Raw genomic sequence first — 25,638 nt, 5'->3', positions numbered from 1 at the left:
AAGATCGAACCACTTTTGGTCTCCGCGGTTATTTTTTTTAAATGGTATGCAACACATAAGTTACTTCTATTGAGGCATTTTACGAAGTCAGTACACAGTCAGTATCGTACATTTCCGCAAAGTAGATTGTCGTCATATAAGAGATATTTTTCGTTAGAAGTAAAAATTTATTTCACAAGAATCCGTTCTAAACATAAAAATACCAATCAGAAATTTTATAACCAACCAACTTGAACTAAAATATGCATTTTGATTTTAATTATTCATTTTGTTACAACGAATAGGTTTGACTTCATTTTGGAAGGGGATGTGTTATGTTGAAGCTAACACAATAATACCAGAAACATTACAATTGTAAGCACATTAATGGTAGCTGAGTAACAAGATTACGCTTCTAGTACTAAAAAATATTACGTGTTAAAGATTAAAAAAAATTTGTGTTGGGTATTAATAAATCTTTTCAAAGGTCAACCTCGTCCTTACAGTTGGTGTACATTTTTTAGAGATATAGTAATTTTTAATAAATATGCAAATATTAAAAAAAAATAATAAAGTTGGTATTTTATTGAAACTTCATTAAATATTTCCGACCAGATGTCAATACAAACAATTCAATACAATAATTTTTCTTCACGTCTAAATTCAAGGTCTCCATTATTATTATTATAATCATGACAGAATATTGTAAATATGCCGTTACAATATTTCTTACACTATACCTCTTTACACGATAGCGAAAAACTTTTTATTTCCACTATTTTACATCCAATAGTTACGTTTAAGGTAAAAAGTTATTACTACAACAATTGTGGGTATTATTGTGAGAATAATAAATTTTTCAAATTTTTTAACGAAATGATTTCCATAAAGTAACCAAGTTGAAACTACATATTTAAAAATTTCAGATTTATTTATAATATCAGGTTGCCTAATTTTTTTAATAATTTTCTTTTTTCCAGCGTGTTTGTCTTTGAAAAATAACAAAAACTACACGTTTATTTTCTTACTAAAAATAGTTTTTTATTTTATTTTTAATCTCTAAAAAAAGGTTATTGAAGCTCGACGCTTTTGAATAGCCATCAAAGACTCATAACTTAAATGGTTTATTTCCAATAACCTCTTTTGAGATTAGCTTGGTCAGGATTATTTTTAGATTTATTTAGAGAAATTACTTAAGAACAAACAACTTTTTCCTACTAAGATCACCAACTAAGTGATCTAAGTGATACGAAGCACAATTAAATAAATTAAACACATTCTCTTTGCTACAAAAATTAAAATCCCAACTCTTTCACCACATTTTATTTGAAAGGTTATTAAAGCGGGAAAGTTTGAAGCTAAATTTTTTATTAAAATTTTTAGCTATTTAGTTTATAAAGAGCCATGTCATAGTTGAATGTTTTATAGAAGAGGGCAACATTATTTTTTTTAGCAAATTAGGCTATACATTTAAAAGTTTGGAATTAACTTTTGAAAATTGAAGATAATCAGGGACGTCATTAAAACATTTTCGCCAAAAGTGAGCATTTTTCGGAATTCAGATCACTTTCAGATCATAAGAATCTTTTTTTAAGATTACACATTTTTCAGTGGTTTCTATTACGGAGACCTTACTGTATTTATTTTTGTATTTAAAGATGTTAAACAGTAATAGCATTGACCAGTTGGTTAAGGCGTAACCAATACCGTCCGCGGTATGCTTAGGGTAGCGGGTTCGATTCCCGCCGTTGGAACAAAATAAATTTAATTAATAGTTGTGATAGGCTGGTGTAGTGCATTGTATTTGCATGAAGGAGGTGCACTCAGCCTCTGAAATTAAGAAGCTAATAAATGAAATTATCAGCGGAAAGGTGGTAAAACACATACATGATATCACAATGGGCTCTATAGCCTAAGTGTGTCCTTCCTGGACAGCTAATATAACCTAAACGAACCTAATCTAATTGACGTAAACTAAACATTAATTATTTTCGCCCTAGCATGTAACTATACCCGCCATATTATTGCACTTTTTAAAATATATGAAATATTTTTAAAATCATTAGAACGATATTAATTTCACATTAATTTTATAATATAAATTATTTTTTCTTAATATAGCATACCTCTCTATTCTATTGATATCAATATTGATTTATTTAATTCAAAATCAAAACTGGATAGGACACACCTATTGACAACTGCTGACACTTGACAAATATATAATAGAGAACTATAGAACCTAGGCACATGAATTATGAGCAAACATGTTGTAGTTTTTATTTTTAACCTTGCATAAATATAAATTTCTTGTTTCTAAACATACAATGCAAAAAAAAAAAAAAAAAAAAAAAAAAAAGAGAAAAAATTTGAAATTTACCTCTTTAGACATTCGATCGTTGAATTAATTATTATTGTAAATAATTTGATATTAATTAGAATTGTGTTTGACCTTCGATTAGTTTAATATAAATAAGAAAAAAAATATGGTTATAAATTAGTTAAGTCTACATCAGTCAATTGGAATCCGTAAAAGCTGCAGTTGTTTTTCTTAAAAATACTGGTCCAAAAACTAACTTTAGTCTGAGGTTGTTGTCGCGATATTTGAGTAGCGTCAGAAAATTCTAAATTTCAGACAAAAGAGTGTTAGGATTGGTGTTGTATACATACACATGAATATTGTATGTGTAACGTCTCCACGAGTACAGGCTTGCTTATGGATCACTTAGCGACAAGCTCGTATACTTTTACAGCGCGCATATTCCATTATATTTATATGCATATTATACCACGACAACTACCTTAACTAACTTTGAAATCCTTAAGTTAACAAGTCACTTTCTGAAAAATAGCCACTTTCGATGAAAATGTTTTAACGACTTTCCTCATTATCCTTCATTCTTAAAAATTAATTTTCAAGTTTTAGTACAGTTATTTGTTTAAAAAAAATTAATTAATGTTGCCATCATCAAAAATTATTGAACTATAGCATTTAGACCCTTAGTACACAATCTTTATGAAATGATTTACACTTCCGTTACAAGTTTAATTTTGATTTAAGTGTTCATCTCATTTTTTTATTTAAAAATCAATCCCTTTTTTTCTATTGTGAGCTATGGAATCCTAAGAACATTTTTGTTTTAATCTTAAATTAAACATACACTTACAAATGTTTTCAATCAAAATGTAATTTTTTATTATTACTACCATAAATATTTGTGCTAAAACAACTTTTTTGCATTTTTAGTAATTTTTTTTTTCTTCTTAGGGGGCGTCCATAAATTACGTGAGGTGTTTTTTTAAATTTTCTGTCCCTCCCTCTCCCCTTGGTGAGATGTCGTGAGGTTTTAGTCAACCCCCTCCCCCGTCCCCCAATCTCACGTGAGATTTTTCAGAATGTGGGTTTATTACGTAAACGCGTTAGATTGTTTATTGTAAAAAGAAAAAAACAATTTGGTTTGTGCTTTTATTTACGACTAGTTAAGACTACCAATCAATATTGCTGAGAGTTATAAATGTAATAAAAAGTTAAGAATAGAATACTTAAATTATGTCTACTGTGATTAAAAAAAAAGAATTACTCTAATGATAAATTTAAACATGTACATACAATTTGGATTAAATTCAACAAAATAGTATAATATTTTTTTGTTTCAATCAGAAAAAAAAATTGCGTGATATTTGTCGAGACCCCCCTCTCCCCAACGTGAGATTAGATGATATTTGACTCGACCCCCTCCCCCCCTTAATCATCTCACGTAATTTATGGACGCCCCCTTATAACTTAAATATCATGGCGTTATAAAATAATAATTTTTAATAAACTTGTATTTTGACATTTGATTCTGCTAAATGATTAAAATTTTCCTAGTTCTTTTTCTCCTGAATAAATTAATAGTAATATTTATTTTAGATTTAAGCAAGATAAAACTTCAAATTAAAATTTAATTTATTTTGCAACTTTTTATTTCGAAATTATTCATTAAAAAATTATAATATATTAACTAGATTTAATTGAATATCTATAATTTATTTAAATCAATCTTGGAACATTTTCACCCCTTCATAAGCATAACGAAATAAGTTTCTATCGTTCAAGCATTTTAAATTGAAAATAAAGTCAATCGACCAATGTGCTAATACTTGCTTCAAATAGCTGACGGATAAACGCATTTTCTAGACATTTACATATCTAGAATTTTTCATTTTTGTACTATTTATACCCAAAACTAGTTATGGATACATATGCTTAACTAGTTTTGGATATAAATAGTACACAAATGGCAAAATTCATGTACTATAACTATGTGCGTCTTGAAAATCTGCATAATTGACACTACAGATTGAAAAGATTACCTATATGTATTTGTTTTGCGTTTACATAGGTTTCTGTACAGCTTCGTAAGACCACAATCTTTTTTTATCGGTAGATTTAAGTCAAGAGAAATGCCATGGTATTTACTGTCGCAAACACACATGCCGTGGTATTTCTGGCCGCAAAGCTATTGAACTCTTCTTTCAGTAATATATTATTATTTTCTATTCTATCATGTTATATCTACGCTTAGTGTAATACACCGAAGGAAAAAGATATTCAGGAAATTGAATTTATATCAATAAGTCAGGGCGGAAAAGGCGGGATATTTCAAACCAATTAGTTATTAGATACACAAAATTAAAATAATCGTTAAAGTTTTTATATAAATATTAAATATATTAGAGCAATTCAAGTAATCTATAGTTTAAAAAGCAATAATAATTGTGGTCCCTGGGAAGCATATAAAAAGATCCGTTATATTTTAGATGTGCAATAGATAAATAAATTATAACAGTATGTGTATAAAACTATAAATGTATCTATGTTCTGTGATAATTTATTATCTTAGAAAGATATTACAAGAACATATTATATAAGACAGAGAAAGATTTTTTATTATACGTTTTGATTAACCTAAAAAAAAAAAAAAAAAAAAAAAAAATCAACCATATTTGAAATTTTTTTCTTAACATCTCTTGTTGTGTAAAATAAAATGAGGACAAATAATAATAATAATAAATTGTTTAATTAATCAATTTTTTTGTTGAGATAATTTATATATCATAAATATATTATATTATTATTAATTATTTGCGATAATCAATAATTAATATTAATATCTTCTTAATATTGATAGTTTCATGAACAAAACACTTAAGAAGAATAGCTTCTTTTTTTTAATAAAATTTATGGAAATTGTATTTAGTTTTGAAAGTTTTCTCTATTGTAACATTTTAATATCCGTCCGAAATATTAAAAACAATTGCAATTTTAAACACATTAAATTAAATCGTATTAAAAAATTTTATTTATTTATGAAAGAAGCATTGCATTTTAAAAAATAACTTTATGAAAATTAGCCGTTTGAAGATCTTGAAATATATTTATTTATTTTTTTTTTAATCGTAATATTCTATTATCAGTTTCTAAAGGAACTATAAATAGGTCTGCTGTGTAGATATATTGAACGGTAACTACCCACTACAGTAGTCACCTAATCAAATTTATAGAATGTAAACTATAAAAATAATATTATTTGAAATATAATAATATTAAACATTTCATTCCGATACTCTATTTTATGTCGAGATATTTTGTATTTTGTATATTTCAGTTGTTTAATATTTTGGTTTTGAACTGAGAAGTGTTTCTTACGTTTCTTTTCAAAACAACTTCCTAACACATTGTTTAAAAATGTAAACTGATCATCATAAAAATCAATAGAGCTACATTTAATTTTACAAATTTCTAGAAACAAAGCTTGTTACTAATCAATAACTTACAAATAAGGAACTTAAACATTTTTTCTCAGAGTCTAAAAACGGGTACACCCCGTATTTTGATAACAAGATATTTCTTTGCGTTTTTTATATAACCTACATAATAAGACCTCTCTAATATCATATTATTGCATTGAAAATCTTTTAGGATGTTCTTGAAATGTTAAATTAAATATAAATGCGACAAATATTTCCTAGTTATTAGTAGTTTATTTTCAAGAGTAAACCTTCCGGTTAAGAATGGAAGAGTATTTTCAGTAGCCCATTCTTACAACCCAATTTTTTGTAGATTGGTAATGGTTGATTTCGCTAGGTTAGGTTTTTGATGATCGACTTATTGTACCTACTTGGCTGATCGCAAATAAGGGTTATCTGCAGCTGTTAAACATTTCTATACTTTTAGTACTAAAGTTTCAATATTTCCCAAAATTAATCTGACTTTACATATTTCATTTTCCGAGAATAAAAAGAACACATCTGTCACTTGAAAGACGATCTTAGAGTACCGATTGCCTTAATAATCGCTAGTGTAAAAATGAAACTTATTTTAAAAAAAGTTAAATCGACAACAAGCTTGTTTTGGCAATATTTTTTTTACGAAGAGAAATTGATTAAAAAATGTTCTTGAGAGGTAATTTTTTATCCTAGAGTTAAACTAACAGATAAAACTACCATAGAAATTGTGGTCCATGTAAGTGCATACAAAATGTCGTTATAAAAATAATAAAAATATAAAATAATAATGAATAAAACAGTGACATTTATTTTATAACAAATTTTTTTTTTTTAAATATTCTGCTGCCTTGTATAATTTTTCATAATAGCATTTTCTTAATTAATTTTCCATTCAATATTATTTTAATTACATCATTTTTTTAATGACTTTACTTGTTCATAACATATTTTTATTTGAAACGTGTTAATATATTTAAATTCATACCAAATAAAGTAGTATCCTCGCTCTCACTCTAGCACACATATATATAACTAGCTGTTACCCGCCCGCTTTGCTTGGCGTAAAATATACCCGCTTTGCTGGGCAACATCCCCACTTGCACCCCTCCCTCCACATTTCCTTGCGTTGGATAACAGTTTTGTAATGTACACGTCATGCTCTTTTATTTGATACCCCACTTAGGTATATTTGTAAATATTCGATATTTCCTTCCCACTTTCTCGCTACAACTTTCTACTCTCCGAAGGTAAAAAAAATTTCTAAATGTAATTTAAAACATTCTGACCAAGTTTTGAACTATTAAAAGCCATAATTTAAAAATATGAATTTTTTAGTCATGAACACCCCCGCAACCCCTCTTGTGGGTGGAATTTCGTAAAATCCGTTCTTAGCTGACCTCTACTTGGCAAAAGAAATATTCCTGCCAAATTTCAAGTCTCTAGGTCTTATAGTTCCAGAGATATCGTGATGAGTGACTATCTATCTATATCTATAGAAAGTCTCCTATATATATAAGATATAAAACTCAATAATATACTTTATTATTCCCGAATAATGTCTATGCAATGTTCAATGTACCCTCTTATCCTAAAATCGTGACGAACTAAAATGTATAGTAAAATGGGAAAAATTTTTTTAAAAGACGAAATGGTTGGGCGATTCTTTTTCATTAAACACGGAATATAAACTTCAAAAAGAAAAACTATTCCAAAACATAAATTAATATACACTAAAAAGTAAAAAAATAACGATACTTTAATGTAGTTACAATTATTGTTATTTTTTTAATCGGTGTCAGCCAAGGAATCAACTCTAGCAGAACAGTTTTCTACATTAGCTTGGCTGACACCGACTCCAAAAATAACAATAATTTTTACTACATTATTTTATCGTTATTTTTTTACTTTTTAGTGCATATTATTTTGTTTTGGAAAAGTCTATTTGGTTTTTGTTAAAAGTTTTCTTTATTTTGTGATTTCTAGTGAATCTGAAGTACACTAACTAATTTTTCACTAAAAAAAAGAATCAACGAAATCGGTTGGCGTGGACCAAAATGGGACCACACGGGAAGCATCAGCTTTCAAATAGATAAAAAATCGTCAAAATCGATTCTCCCAGTCAAAAGTTCTAAGGTAACACACATAAAAAAAAAACAGTCCAATTGATAACCTCCTCCTTTTTTGGTTGAAGTCGGTTAAAAACTATTGAAAATAATACAAACTAATCATTACTTCAGTTTGTGAAATTCAACTGTTTGTTAGCATTTCCAATATTCATTTTATTCTATAAATGTAAAAAATTTTGAAATTAAGCATACAATTAAGATTCCAATGATTTAAATCATAATTTATCAATAATGTATTATTATTGTTATTTGAAAGAATAGTTTTTTCTCAATGAAAATGTAAAAAGTATTAGTCGTAAAAAGAGAACAGTTAATTTTTCAACATGCTTTCTATCTCATATAAAATATATGTTTTTCTGTATGTTTTTGAAAATACAATTTTTAACAACATTTTAATTTCTTCAATAAAAATTGTTATTAGAGAACTTGTGTATCCACATATGGTTGAAATTACCTATAAATAACTTTTAATAAAATTAGCCTTGATTTTGATTAAACAAGATTTCGTGTGATCAAAACACATATTTAAAATTGAAATAAATTTTATGTTATTTAGAGCTTTTTTTTATTTAATTAACTCCACTAAAATTTTTTGGATTCTAGTGGCTGGGTACCAAAAATATTTTATAAATATTTTTAGTGTCAGTCTTAGTAATTTCTTTATTTCTTTAGCAACAACAAAAAAAATAAAGTCAATGCATTTTTATAAATTAGAATAATTATTTTTTTGTTAAAATACATAAACGTTTTTAAAAACAATATTTTACTATATCACAACGTTTCATTCTCTTATAGAATTTCTTCAGGATTCCAAAATTAAATACAACATACAGTTTATTAATAAATTGATTTCATTGCGATTTTTCATTTCATTGACCGGCATTTTTTAAATTAAAAGAGTTTTTTAATAATCATTTACAGAAAAAATTTAGAGAAAATTTTTTAATATCTCATGAAAATTCGTTCTTGGAAAAACTTTTTTACCTAGTCTCGAAAATTTTAAAATCTTGCTTGAGTAACACGAGGTGTATTTAAAATTTCCCTAGCTAATTTGCTCTCAAACATAAGAGTCACAATTATAAAAAAATTGTTGTTAATAAAAATTTCTTTTGGCTACATTGAATAAAGTTTAATACATTTTCCAGATAATATCTTTTAAAGAGTATGGTTATAATTTTAGTAATATAAATATTTTGAAAAGTTTATAAAAGTGAGGTAGTTTTTTTTATATTATTTAATGCAAATTTAATTAATACAAAATTTTAAAATTCATAACTTTGTTAAATAGAAACCTAAATAATTCTCTCTTCACTACAAACAGATGTGATGTATACCTACTAGAAAACTAAAAATAAATTTTACCTCGAATTTACAGAAATACTATAGTATGAAATGATTTATTATATATGATACTTACATAAAAACTTATTCAAAAATCTATTTGAATTACTTTTAATTAATGACTGTTAAGAACTTTATTTTATTCATTGAACTTATATTAGGTTTTTGGTAGTACATACTATATTATAATAAATAATTAAAATAATAAAAAATAATTTTATTATTAGTGTATGACTACAAGTTTTTTTTATTTGATCTCAAAATTTAAATTAAATTAGATTGAATCTCTTGAGAATGAACGCAAGTTCGCAAAATTTTGAGATCAAATAAAAAAACTTGTAATCATACACTAATAATAAAATTATTTTTTATTTTATTCATTTATTACACGTTAATTTCTTGAAAATTCGTCTTTTAATATGTAAGAAAAATAGTTCTACTGGAACTAAATTATCCATAGAGAAGACGATTAACAAACGACTTGAAATGATACAAATGAAAAACAAAATTTATGAATTAAAAACCGATCTAAATTCATTATTTATAATTCTTGTAAATTATCATTATTTTGTCAATATATAATTACTTGACCAGCATATCCGATTAAATTATGATGTAGCACATTAGTTGGACCAATCATATCATTTATTTTTATTATAATATTAATACCATATTTTTGTTATGCATAATAAATCATTCTTTAATAAGTAATAGATGTATTTAGCAAACTTACATATGCAAATAGTAATTTAATTTTTATATTCATAACATTCTCGTCCAATAATGAAACAGCAATATTTTTAATTTATTGTACAAAGTAAAGGCATAATGTAATTTTTTTTAAAATGTAATGCTAGTTTCAGTTTCACGAATGTAAAAATAGTAACAAAAACAATATTATTAATTAAAGAGAATTGAAAAAATTACACTCGAACCAGGAATCAAACCCGGACCTCTTGGATTCTTGTCAAGAGGTCTGGGTTCGATTAAGATTACTCGACAAGATATTTGTCAATGTTTAGTTTACGCTGTATGTATCATATTAAAATCGTCAATTATAATCGAGAGACTTTGATGTAAATATTAAATATCGTATACATAATTAAAAGTAACCAACAACAACAAAAAAAAAGATTAATTTTTTTTAACTTTGCGCTTAACTTTTCGCGTTTTATAATTTTTGTCGAAATTTTGAACTATTTTATATCTCAAATAAGAAGTACTACGTTCATAAAACTTTTTATGATGATAAGTATAGGGGGTCATTCATTAATTACGTAAGCATTTTGGGGATGGGGGGAGGGTTTTCTATTCATGTGTTTATGTGAAAAAAATCTATTCATGTGTTAAAAAAATTTATTAATCTCTTCTTAAAATCTATTCATGTGCCTATGTGGGGGAGGAGGTGGATTAAACCCGTAACCCCATTAAATTACGTAAGATTTTATGAGTTGAAAGTTAATATTGGAAATAATGTATATATGTACATCACGAACTATAGTCTCTGTAATAAAGATCTTTCATCTACGTCAAACTGTTAGTTTTAATGTTATGGATCCTTTTCTTACAACGTTTTATTATTCGCAAAACAAAATTGGATTTTATGTAAGAAGTGGGGTTCAAAAATTGTCAAAATTGTTCTAAGTGTCAGTGTCTTGTAACAGACGCAACATTTTTGCTTATGGAGGCCCGTTGAAGCAAGATCTTCGGAACGCCTTTGATTGTATTCAGACCATATCTATTTTGTAGTAGTACCATAACATTTGTAAGACTATAATATAAAAATGCATGAAACCTTTTTACAAAATTGATTAGAAAGAAAACCACTGAAATGCAGTGAATACAAAAAATCAATTACAAATGAATATAATATGTAGGTATATCGTATATGATAAATTTCAATTTTAAACACAAAGATGATGAAATTAAAACTAAAAACTGTTAGTTATGCATACTAATTTTTCATTACCACATACAAATAAATATAATACATATATATATATAATAATAATATATGCATGTATTTTCCTAATTAATTTATTACATAGTTTGTGCTTTCATCTATTTTAGGTAAACAAAATTAATTATAAATAATTTTCTACTTTTGAACCATACGTTGTTGGTACCTCAATGTATGTAATCAACATTTATTATTACATATCATTAAATATTTTGTAGGTACATCTAGAAATATTATTTAAAGCACGTTTCTATCATTTATTCAAATTAATAAATTTATTTTTTATTATATGTTTATTTGTTTTGTAAAGTACGTCTGGGACTAAATCGTTTACATATTTTTCTGGTTGCATTACACATGATAATTATTCAAATAGATGCTTGTTGTCTCTCCGTATGAATCCGTAGTTTTATCTCGATTCATGAAACTTCTATAATTCGAAATATCGTATAAAAATTAAGAAGCTTAGTGATAGCAAACAAACAGAAGATTATTGGTATGTTGGATATTTAATATGTTAGTTAATTGGTACGTGTATTGGGCATACTTGTCTGACGCCAAAGACCGAAGCCAAATACTACATTTTCTCTAAAGCTTGAAGAAAAAGATGGATTTATATGCTACGTTATGACTAAAAGGAGACCGGGAGTTGAAGGCTATTATGTGGAGATATTTATTTTTAGAGCTGATATTGTCCAGTGAAGCGATCGAATTATCGAAACAAAGAAATCGAATTATTAAATATAGCAGAGTTTCATAATTTTTATTTCTGCCTTATTTGAAAACAAAAACACATGGACACCCCTTTTAATGGCTGCTTGCCCTCTGGTATCTTGTCTTTGTCGCCATATAGTTGCTATCTCATATATAATATTTTTAAATGAACTGAAGGGTAATCCAAATCACATTATGATCATGGTACAATACATTAACCCAAACTCAAAGAGTCTATCAGCTTTGAGCAACAACTAACTTTGAACAGGGAAAAGAGAAACATTAAAAATCAATGATATGGACTATAAATATCAGATGACTTCTTTGTACCTCTTGTTGAAATCTGAAAATTCAGAATTGTGTATATACCTCTTGTTGAAATCTGAAAATTCAGAATTGTGTATATAGCTACAAGATAATACAAAGGGAGAGATCAACTACTCATGATATGGGGCCATCAATTTTTTGACCCTTCCCTCTCTTACCTTATGTGACGTAACATATATTTCAATTTAATATTTAGAAACTCGCTTTGCTCGCAAAGCAATTCCCTCCCCCTCAACCTCGTGGTAGCCTGCGGCCTTGGATCTACGTCACAGAAAATATCATTTAATGAATTGTAAGAAAACTTTAAAAAATACTTACCAAAAAGTAGAATAACTAAAAAAAGTAATTTTGCAAGGAACTTTTTTTTCCAAGAATTTTCCAGAGGGCTTCAATGAAAAAATTGAAGTTTTCCGGTAGTTTTCAAGCAAGTTCGCTTCGAATGCAAAAATTTGCATCTTTCTAGCATGTCTAGAGGTCCTATAAAATTTGTATTGTATGCATGAGTTTGTCCGTGAGTGACATTCACTTGGGGTTATTTAATAAGGTCTCACAGATAACTGACGCGCGACACACAGATAACTAACGAGGAAACTTAATCTTACATAAAAATCTTATAAATATAGAGTGAGTTAGTAGATATTTTTAGGTTTTTTGTTAATATATCAATTTTACGTTATAATTTATAATAAATTTTTTCCTGTTTTAATCATTTTAAATAAATTTTGGTTTTGTTTGTGGTTTTGAATCATCATTAATTTTAGAGTCAGATTTACTTAGTAATGAGCCAGTCCACAAAAATTGTATTTTTTAATTATTTATGTGACAAATTGACAAATTGAATAAATTTTTTGTGCAAGTCATGTAAAACATTACACGTATCAACCAAATATTTATAACGGATAAAATAAACAAATAATAATTGATGAACAGGCTCAAGAAACAAGTCATTTACAATTTCACTGAAAGCTGATAGTACAAGCATCACGCAGATTTAATCTAAGTTTTTCATTAACAATTAGAATATTTTTGTGCTTCAAGTATGAAAAGATTTTCAAGAGCTAAAGCAATAATTCGGCTTCTTTTGAAAGTTGGCGTTTTAAAAATGAATTTTAAGTGCAAATCATCGAAAAGTGCAATGTATAAAATTAGAAAAGAAATTAGAAAAAGAGTAATGTATGGTATGTCAATTTAAATATGTATATAATATTATGTGTTTACAGCAGGGCTTCTTAAACTTTTGTAATTCACGACCCCATTTACGATTGCGAGTTTCTTGACGACCCCATACAAATATAAAAGAAAAATAAATAAATATTTTTTGATGATTTATTTATTAGGTAACAATATACATATACATATGAAAATATATAAGTTTAGAATTCGTTTTGAAACATACAAAAATCTAAAATTAAAAATTGCACAAAAAATTATAAAATTGTATTTATTAGAGTTTCAAAAATAAAAATGGATTCTGACCGTCTTAATTCTCTCGAATATATTCAAGTAGTTGCGTGGTAAGTATTAAATAAAAGTATAAGTTAAAAATTTAATGAGATGGATGTGCCTGTTTTTTATTGCATAGCAAATCAAATCTTGGTGGAATGTTTGAAACTGCTGGATGTATAGTTCTATCAAAAGAAAGTCGCACTGAGCAAAATAGAGTGTAGATATGAAGGCGCATACATACATATCTCTTTCGCAGTGTTACTTTGGTTTGATAGAACTCTAAGACCTCTTCAACATTTTTTATCGCTGAACGATATTGGGATTTAATATGTGTTAAAGCTGTTTCTTCAGCATTAATACCTAAAAATTTTGTTGATAATTATTTCTCGGGTTTATTTCGGCTTTTAGAGATTGACAATAATTCTGATTCCAATAACATTTCATAATTCATAGTAAATGTTATTCAAGTTATTATAATACTCTTAATAGAAATGCAGGTACAAACAATCTTTCCGAACTAGAAGATTTTATGATATATTTATCTACGATAATTGTTATTTTATCTTTAAAACAATAATTTTACAAGTTAAAAAACATTTTCTGTTAAATTTTATTTTTACTTCTCGCGACCCCAGAATTTTGCTACGCGACCCCAAATGGGGTCGCGACCCATAGTTTAAGAAGCCCTGGTTTACAGCTAAGACAAATATTTTTGTTAAATATTTCGCTGTGCAAAAATATCCTCATCTTGTGACTTAATTATTTTAATTTACAACTGTACACAGTAGACAACAGAAGTTTTAAAACATTTAAGCTAACCTTGGATAACCGTAGCAGAAAACAATGTTACTGACCAAAATAGACGACGAAAGTCGTTTTCATTTTTAACCGACATCAAACAAAAAAGCAGGAGGTTATCAATTCGGCTGTTTTTTTTTTATGCGTGTTATCTTAGAACTTTCGACTGGGTGAACCGATTTTGATTTTTTTGTTTATTTGAAAGATGATGCTTTCCTTGTGATCCCATTTCATTTTGGCTCAGTTCTGCCAAGCGGACGAATAACTCAATATCACGCCAACCGTTTTATATGATTCTTTTTTCAGTAACAAATTAGTTAGTGTACTTTAAATTGACTAAAAATCACAAAATAAAATAAAAACTTTGAACAAAAGGAAAACCGACTTCAAAAGAAAAACTTTTCCAAAACAAATTAATATGCACTAAAAAGTAAAAAAATAACGACAATATAATGTAATTAAAATTATTGTTATTTTTGGAGTCGGTGTCAGCCAAGCGTGTTACTAGCGGGTACTTAATTTTATAGTTTGTATTAAGCGATTATTTAGTATAACCCGTGTGAATCATTAGTAAAACACCTAAAATTGTTTATAAAATTTTATTCAACAACCTAATTATCAGTTTGATTAGGTAACGGTACACCCTGTAAGGTTGATAATATCGTAATATGGATACGATATATGATGAATAAAGATATTTTAACAGAAATAGATAATTTTCAAGATTTGTAATCACGTGACCAATTCATACACGAGCGATATGATGAGCACATGTAGGTTTTTAACATATTTAAACATAATATCACTTTTTCTATAATTAAAGCTGTTTTTTACTGTTTAATAATATTCTATTTTTTAATAAACAATGTTTTTATGAAATATTTATTTGTTTTTTTATAAATATTTACAATTATTATTTTACAAATAGTGTGTTCCCCATGAGGACAAACAACTATCTCATATCACATGCATTATTTTCAAATGATTACCTGTATGTAAACTGGGCATTTTGTGCTTGTTGATAAAACACAAACAAAATTCGATCTTCCATATTAAATATCCATTTTTTGTCGGTTAGACTTATTTGTTTATAATCTGTCTTGTCTATATCTCTATCTCTATATATTATAAATGCGAAAGTAAGCATGTTTGTTTGTTTGTTTGTTTATTACGCTTTCAAACTAAAACTAGCGAATGGTTTTTAATGAAACTGTACAGTTAATATAGCTTAAACTTCAGAATAACACATGATATATAATTTATAAAGATTTATTAATAGTAAAAATAAAAAAAATTTAAAAATTAATTTAATTCGACATTACCATAAATTACAGATTTCTGTAAAAGTAGTCATTTGACATTACTATAAATTACAGATTTCTGTAAAAATAGTCAATGTAAAATATTTCTCGGCCATCTTTTCTGATATACTCAATGAATAATTACGACTATAATACATTTATTACACCTGTGTTAAACAATCCTTACCATTAGTTCGAGTGTTATAAAAAGGAGATATGCGAGAGCAATCTTTATCAATCTTTACTTTTAAACCCAGCGAAGCGGGTGGGTATCACTCTAGTATTAATTAAAAAAGAAGAAACTGACTGACAGATTCACTGATTGATCGATCAACGGACAAATGAAACCATTGGGTCTACAAGCATGAAATTTTGCAAAAACGTTCCTTAAATGACGTTAGACTAAGTACACTAAGAAAGAAAAGGCGAACAGTCCGTTAAAATGTAACTCTATTAATTATTATCCAAATTTGCTCTTGATGATCCAAATGCTTCTCCGTTTATTGGCGTGTTATAAATAAACATGCAAATTAAATACTGAAATAATGAATGATTAAAATTACCTAATTTATTTGTCACGAATTTTCATACAGGTAAAAAGTGTCCAGTTTACCTTTTGCCCTTCAAATTTAAATGTAAAAATAGGTACATTTGATGAGATCATAACAGATACGGTCTTTTTGATTGATCGTGACAATTTTAATATTTGATGTAAATTCAATATTTGATTTATTATTATTATTTTATTTATTTATTTTTTAATTTTATATTTTATATAATATTTTTAATATTTACATTATTTATTTCAATAAATATATTATATAAAAAATATATATTTATTGTAACATGAAAAAAAATTGTGTTTATTGTTCAATATTTAATAAATATTTTATTTCATTATGAATAAATTAATAATAATGATAATTAAAGTCTTCTGCAAAAAATTATCCCAATACAACAACCATTTTAATTTTAAATCAATTAAATATTATTTTGAAAAATTACTATACCATATATACTTTGTGGATTCGATAAGAGATTAGAATAAACACTGCACAATGATGTCACTAAGTGACCAAACTGTAATTTTTATCGATTTTTAAATTAATTTTATTAAATAAACAAAAAGCAATTGAAGGAATTGTTGTTGGTATAATAATAAAATGTAATTTTACCTCAATTACTTGACAAAAAAATCATTGCCAAAAGGTTTTTTCCTAGTAGCTCTCTCCAAACTGAACGAATTTTCTTGAAACTTAGCTTAGATTACTCTCTATTAAATTACCATTCAAACAAACAAAGAAATCAAAAGGAAAGAAACAAACAAGTACAGCAATTTACATAGCGACTTTAACAGTGAGGACGATTATTGGAAAGATTTGAGCTGGTCTAGAATTTAATGGGTCCCGACTGTTTAAGTCCCTATGTCGACTATGTGGATTTGTTTTTTTCTTTGCAGTTTTTTTTTTAGCGGAGCAGGGTTATTTAGCGCAGTAGCGCAATGTTATCCCATTTAAAATATACGTCGTCTTTCATTCATTTTTTTTTTGTTTCTCACAATGTGGCATCTGGTTATCGCCATATTGAATTTTTATAACTGTCATTTCTTTTGTGACACTTGCAAAATTAAGATAAATCGATTGACGTAAGAATCATTAAAATTGGCCCACGCGTGGTAGACTGTTGTCTACAACTGTATACATGTAGACCTGCATATAAACACAATATTACTCTTTTGCGTCGCGCATCTACCTACATATCCTCTAAAAAAATACTGGATGTAGAAAACGCGTTTACTTGGATGTTGATCTTATAACAAGTAAATATTTCTTGAGTCAATGATCTTAATACTCAAGAAAATAAGTATTTACTGAATTGCTTAAAAATTAAAGTAAAGAAAGTAAGTTACGACCATGTTAAAAACAAATTTTCTTGCAACTAGTATTTTTTTTTACTGTGTAATGAAAAATGTGAATATATTATTCCTGCAAATTAATTATTATTATTCCAACATTTGATTGTTTTTTTCCAAATTGTTGGAATTATTCTAAAATGTATGTATTTATTTGTTTGCAGGATTGGAACGAGTCGCTGAAGAATTGATGGGTCGAAGGAAATGGAAACTATATCAAGAATCTCTAACAAAGAGCTCGTCCATTGCATCATTATTAGCAAACAATATAAACAATCAACAATTGATACAAGAGCATTTAGCAACAAGTACAATAACTCCAAACAACAACAGTACGATAACTACTACAGCAACACCCTTCTCCTCTTCCATAACAAACAACACCACCGTTGGCACAACGTCCATAATCACCACCACCACCCCCCAAACTCCCACCAACATCAACAACAACACTATCGTCCCCATCACTGCTGCCACGAACAACAACACCACGACCACCACTACCTTAAACAACAACAACAACAACAACAACAGTGTTGTGAAAATCGAAAACGAGACCTACAACGAGGATCAGGACGATTTAAAGACGTCATCAACGACAGCAGCATCGCCTGGTGTTGTAGAAACAACAGGTGTGACGACACCCACTGCAGGTGTGACGACAGACAGTGGACAAAATTGTTCAACACAAAATTGTACGTCGCAAAGCAAATTAGAAGAACGATTAAGGCATCCACCAACACCGACACCACCAGAACACCAAAATCATCATCAGCATCAGCATCAACATTCAGCAGCAAACGTTGCAACAACATTTACAAGTTCTGGCGAAATATTAGAAGTAAGAGATTGGAGCCCTTCGGAGAAGTGTTTGTTTTGTGTAGACGGCAAACTGGATTCCCGCGATAGTGAAACGCCCTTTATGCAGGGGTCGGCATTGGTAAGTGTTGCTTATATAAAATTATCTTTATTCAAAACAAATAAGAACAATCTTCTTTCCATAAATTTTCATTAATACAAGTCAAGAAAAAAGCAAAACAAACACGATCAAGATAAGAATAATTTGCACACACAAAAAATGAGCAACCAAATCTTAAATATGTTTATCTAACTTTCAGGTTATGAATGATAAAAAACATAACATGACTGTAGATGGTCTTTAATACTTTAGGGCAAAAATTCATAATGTTCTTACTTTAAAAGCAAATATACTTTACCTGCCATATTAGAAATATTTTTTTTTTTTTTTGTGGGACCTGCTAAAAAATAATTATCGAAATATAATGAAATTTGATCAAAGATTGTGCCAACCCTATTCATAAAAAGATTGTGCAAACTATTACTGGAGTAATAGGCCCGCAAGAATCGTAAAATTTGCTTTTAAAAACCTTATCCATATCTGATGTGGTAAATGATTTATATTGACTCTTAAGGATGATTTTTAAAATATTAAGTTTTTTATTGAATTATTATAAAACAAGCCGAAGCTTTCCAACGATAAATTCGCGGTTTAAACGCTGATGTTGTCTTCATTCGAAGTGTCAAATTCAAAAATTCATACCGATTCACAATAACCCAAAATATTATGTGATACTCCGTATATTCATAAACCTAATTTTATGTGGTAAAGTCAGTAATATAAATACACTAGCGTTATACCCACCCGCTTCGCTGGGTTAAAAAGTAAAGATTGATAAAGACCACCGTGTTATAGCCTCCACCTATCTTTCTCTCACTTATCACCTTTCTATAACATTCAAAATTATGGTAGGGATTGTTTTACCCAGGTAAAATATATGTACGGTTTTCTATTAAAAAAAATGTAAAATAGTCGTCATAATTCATTATAGTATATCCGAAAAGATGGCCATGAAATGTTTTATATTGACTATTTTTCTAGAAATCTGTAATTTATGGTAATGTCAAATTAACCTAAATTTTTTAATTTTTAATTTTTTTATATATATATATATCTTTATAAATTATAGCTCATGTGTTATTCTGATGTATGAGTTATATTATTGTACAGTTTCGTTCAAATCCATTCGCTAGTTTTTGCGTGGAAATGTAACAAACAAACAAACAAACAAACATCCTTACTTTCATATTTATAATATATAGATTTATTTCGTAGTTTACAGACTGTATTCGTACGCAATTTTGTATCAGAGAGTGTGTGCGCTCAATCCTGTGAGGGGCACCAAAAAATTTTTTTTTCATATAAATAAATTATATCTACGCAATTTACAGAACGAGTGAAATTTACAAAAATCACATCAAATGTTTTGAGTACTAAACTCGCACTTGACATATAGCTAAGAACATTCTCCCTTAAATTTTCTTTCAAATAAAATTAACAGAACAAAATTGGTTCACCCGTTTACAAGCTACGATACCACAGACAGACAGACACATATACTGGTTTTACTTTTTTGGTTCGAGGTTTAAAAATAATCCAATTATTATTAGTGTTAAAACATATGAAATAACTAAGAAAAAAAAATTTATATATAATTTCTTCTTTCAAAACATAAAAGATCCATGGCATATAAACGTGTGATTCCTTAATCTTCCATTGGTTAACATAATGTTTAGCTAGATTAAATTTTTGTATTGCGATATCTTTTATAACTTAATGATACTAATTTGTCAATGTTATCGATATAATCAATCGTATGCTCTTAAAAATTTGTAGAGGAATTACAAATCTTTAAAACACAAGTCATAAAATTAATTATATTAAGTAATGTCGAAGGTTTTTATTAAAAATTTTATAACGAACCGCATGCATATGTCACTGTATTAAAATGATAAAGTAATTAAGTATAGTCCATAGAATAAAGGCGAATCGCTGTATATTAAACAATTTTAAATATTTTATTTTTGTTCTTTTCTCTGGGCTATAAGTTATTATTGCATGTATTTCTATGCATTTTTTTTCAATTGCGTGTTTAATTTTGGTTTTATCAATTTTAAAAAAAAATTATTTGAATATTTATATTTTTTTCTCTATATATTTTACCTCTATACACAGTAGTAGGCAAGACTAATCTTCAATATAAAAGTAATTTTTCTCGACTTCAAAATAGATATCGAGTTTTTATCAGGTTTCTAATTTACAATTAATCAGTAACCAAAACCGGTGGAATATTCATGTCATTGGGATGTTCCATTGCAAACACAAGCTTTTAAATTTCTCTGTTTTTGAGACCAAAACTTTAATGTGATTTTAATTATAATGCACGCTTTTAACACGCTTATTCGTTGTGTGCGTAGTCATGGTAGGGACAATAAAATCGATACCAGCGCTTTTAGTGAAAAATTTTGGCGATAAAGGAGGCTGTTATAACTAATTTGCAATTCTTTACATGTGAATGTTATAGAAAATGTCAAATTAAAAATATTGAAAAACACTAATTAATTAAACTTAATTCATTAAAAATTGTGAAAATAAGAAATCAAATTTCACAAATATTATTTTTCAAATGTAAATTATCATAATTATTTATTTAAATTTGTGAGACAATAATATTAAATTTCCAATGTAAGTCATAAATGCAATTCATACAATTATATATGCATCCATTCAATTCTATAATTAAAGCAGTGTATCGTTACCATTGAAACGCCTCCAATAAAACTCACACACGGTGCGAATACTAAACTCAAAAATGAAAACGCATTTGTCTAAATATACACGTAGGCTGTACATAGATGTTATGTGATTACTGACACCGTTTATTTTTTTTTTTTGTATGAACATACTAAACACATGATTTTCACTAATTTCCTTTGTTATGTTTATTAAAAATAATATGTATGTTATTGCATTTTGTGTGCATTTGTATTTATTATATTTTAATGGATGACCTAAATATTTTTTATTTTTTTATTTTTTAAAATATTTTATTTATATAATTTTTTTTAAAGGGGGAGTTTCAGTTTTGTTTTATTTTTATTTTATATTTGGTGTGTGTGGTTGTGTTTGTACAGACACAAAAGATTATTTTTTATTTGTATACGTTTTTAAGAGGTCTTTAAAAATTACTCAACCGGATATTTAACAAGGTCCTTCTTTAAATTCGTTAACCATCGTTTTGATAATAATACATTTTGTGGTATCTTTAGTGTAAACGATTGGTTCTTTTATCTGGCCCAAAAAAAAAAGATTTTTTTTTCTATAATCTGAAATATAAAGGACTTGCTTTAAAATATGATGGTGGACATCTAATTTGTTTTGGTAAACTATAAATGTAAAGATTTCCTAAAACCAAGAAAGAAATGATTATATTCGACAATGACAAAATTTTCTCAATTTCAAGGAATATCATATAATTTTAAAACTTATTCAGAGCGAGTGAGATAATCAAAATTTTTTAATAACTAGGAAAACCAGAACCCTACAACAAATAAAACAGCTACAATCTTCAAGCTGATAAGATTTGCACGAAGCATTTTAATCGATTAATCTCTTAGAAACCACGAAGCCATAAAGAGATAATATACGCTATTGATTATATCTTAAAAAACAGCAAAAAGAAACTAAGGCGTTCACGGGTTTTTATTGCAGGAATCATTCGGGTTCTTTCTTCTTTGGCGGATTGTTAAAGAAGAAAAAAACGCGGGATGCCATTAAATTAGAGGTTGGAAATTGAAGATAGGGTTGAAAAAGCATCCTTTTTGGTTTTTTGCCAAATATCTCGTAAACTAAGCAAAATTTTGCGAAATTGTATATAAAACTTTTGGTTGAGAATCAAATTTTCCACCGGATTTGTAATTAAAAAATTTAAATTATTTAAATTAAAAAAAGGTGTTTTTTACCAAAAGAGTAAACATACAAAAAAAAAGTCAAAATTTCGATTTTTGGTGGTATTTAACTTTTTTACTTGTATCTTTTTTTGAGCAGAGATAATTGTAGGCTCCAAACAAAAGAAAGTAGATTTAATTTCCGACATATATAGATGATGATATCGATATCACGGTTGATAACATTATTGCGAAATTTAATAGCACCATTCTTCCAAATTTGTTGTTACTATCATATATTTCCTGATAATAAACGTAAAATACCTTTTTGACAATAAAATCCGAACGAGGGATGAAATGCGAAAAAAAAGCCAGGTGGAAATGTTCGTCAATTTTGAACCAAAAAAAGCCTCAGTTTCTTTCCATATGACATAATCAATAACCTAATAATGCGTACAGTTAATTTATTTCATCACTTTATTAATTTACTTTTTACTGACGAAAAACTTAGATAAAACTTTAAAATTTAATCCAATGGCACTAAAAAATGAATTTCGAACCTTTTTAATGATCATAAATCATTTTTATGTTATCTTACACAAACTTTCTTTTCGAATACGGCAGATAGACTGCACTTAAAAATTTCAGGTTATTAGTCTGCCACTTATTTAGCCTCGTAATATTTAAATTTGTCAATGGCTTACAATTCGTTAAGTTATATATAGTACGACTTTTCATTCAATGAAGCTTAAATGGATTGGCCATAAATCAATTGAAAAATGTAAATGCATACTACTTTTGCTTCAAATACTACTGCATGCATATAAATTTTGATATTTTTCATGGCTAAATCAATGTTTTTCTTAAAATGAAGTATTTTAAGTTGCTACATAACCTTTAAAAAACAATTTAATTCAGACATTTTAATTTATAATACTGAAAAAAAATAAATAAATAAAAATGTATAACAAATAGTCTGTCCATCTGTAGACTAACTGTCTGTCTGTAAGTGTATTTTTTTTAAATATATAAAGACTTTGTTGTTAAATGTAATAATTATATGCATGTAGAGAAAATTACCACCGCCTACATCACTGACGCAGAGTATACCGAGTATCAAGTGTACGAAAAAAAAATTGTAACAAAAACTGTTCGAAAAATGAAAATGAATTTTAATTCAAATTTGCCGTATATTCTCAGCATAATTCCCAGCCGAATAATCTCAGCGAATTTCCTTAAAGAAGCACAATGTATAAATATAATTATCATAACACATTACGAGACAGCATTAATCGTAATATTATGAACTTTTTAATACCAGTACTTACATAACTTTAACTTTGCTTTTGCTTATTTTTACAACACAATTTTGACGATATTCTACAAAGATTATTATCAATTTGAGTACCCTTATTAATTCTCAAAATGTTGTAGAAAATAAAAACCTACAAACGCATGTGCCCATACATTCATAACAATAACACATCGAAATTTTTTTTAAATTTTCGGAATCATTCTTAAAGCTGCTCTATTGGATATAAATGCTGTAAAAGACTCTATCTAGTGATATAAAAAAGAAGAACTATTGATTTCAGCTCGCATAGATATATAATATTTAATGGAAATGTTGTACAATTTTATAAACCATACACCAATAAAAGCATACCATATATAATATAACAACAAAAACTATAAAGTTTATATAAAAAGAGTCGCAATTATAAAAGATTAGAGCAAATATGGCATAGCAGCACATTAAAATGTATATATTGAAATTGGTATCTTTTGTCTTTTCATTCAATGATGAAAAAATCAGGGATATCTAACATGTATAGATTACATTTATTTTTTTATTTTTTTTTTTTTGATTCGTGACGCTAGCATATTAGCATTAAAAACCAATATACCGATAATAAGGAAGGAACTGAAAGAACGTCAATTTCCTATACATTTATCTTAAAATCTAAGCAGTAACAGAATTCTTCATAAGCCGTATATAATTGATTATATACAGCAGCATTTTAGATTGAATACCCGGTATAAATAGTATTTTAAATTTATAATGAAATTCGTCAATGATTGTTAAGTAATAAATAAATACAATATTTGAGTTTGTTAAAAAGTGCATTCAATTTCATTTCATTTATATTTAGTTGTGAGCTTATGTTTGGTCTGTCTGTCTGTCTATCTGTCTGTCTACAGTACAGTTGGATGGAGTTGATTTTGTAATATTTACAATGCAAATATTATGTATGTATTTTTAAAGTAAATATCAAGTTTGCATGTGTTATGTATACCGCGTCGTGCGGTACTCGATTCAAAATCAATCTAAAATACACTTTGTTTCAAAATTATTTTATCAAATTTAATTTTTCAAATACCAAAAACAGCGGTTGGTGACAATTTAAAAACGGGTAATCTAGTAAGAAATATATGTGTAGCAAAAGAATTAAAATTGAAAACAGTCCATGGTCAGCTTTCCTTCAATAACTTCCTGATTAATTAGTGTACCTTTGCATTTACCAATCTTGGCAAATTCACTCCTTTAACTTGTGTTTTCACACAAGTAAGTAATCACCGTATTTAAGCCAAAAATTTAATAATTTTAATTAAAGATTATCGAAAGAAATACACAGAAGCCAAGAATCGAACACACGGGTCTCTTGAATTCATGCAAAGCTCCTTTACCAACTAGATCACATGTGTTCTAGAAACAATGTATTATTTTTTATATTAAGCGAATTTTTACTTTTGTTTTTTAGTCAACATTTTTCTTTGTTTACTTAATTTTGTACACAAATTTAAACATCAAAATCGATTTACGATTATAATGCAATCGCATGTTTATGATACAAAGGCGTAAACTATAGAGACAAATAAATTCTCGAATTAATCTTAATTAAAGAGAATTGTAAAAAAATTACACACACCAGAAGTCGAACCCGGGTCTCTTGGATTCATGTCAAGCACTTTTACCAACGGAGCCAAATGTGCTCTAGGCACAATTTGTAATTTTTTCAACTAAACGAATTTTTATCTTTGTTTTGTTTATCATAACCGAAAATCGACTTTGATGGTTAAATTTGTATACAAAATAAAGTAAACAAACAAATATAGTACATAGTTTAATTATTGTTATTATTGTCATTATAGAAAAAAGCTCAAAAGTACTTAACAAAATTTTGTATCTATCAATAAAGTAAAAAAACCTCAGTG

The 25,638-nt window shown here is 27.4% G+C and overlaps 1 protein-coding gene across 2 annotated transcripts in view; it reads left to right on the top strand.

The window, feature by feature from the left end:
* The window catches only part of LOC123305684 (mushroom body large-type Kenyon cell-specific protein 1), a 162,366-nt gene that overhangs the window by 114,218 nt on the left and 22,510 nt on the right, over positions 1-25,638 (top strand). For both annotated transcript variants that reach the window (XM_044887472.1, XM_044887470.1), the window contains exon 3: positions 17,841-18,616. In XM_044887472.1, coding sequence (XP_044743407.1) covers positions 17,841-18,616 — 776 coding nt within the window. The remainder of the gene's footprint in view (positions 1-17,840; positions 18,617-25,638) is intronic.

The sequence above is a fragment of the Chrysoperla carnea genome, chromosome 1 (assembly GCF_905475395.1).
Source record: "Chrysoperla carnea chromosome 1, inChrCarn1.1, whole genome shotgun sequence".
Lineage (NCBI taxonomy): Eukaryota > Metazoa > Arthropoda > Insecta > Neuroptera > Chrysopidae > Chrysoperla > Chrysoperla carnea.
Note: the sequence above shows the minus strand (reverse complement) of the source record. Positions and strands in the feature narration are given on the sequence as shown.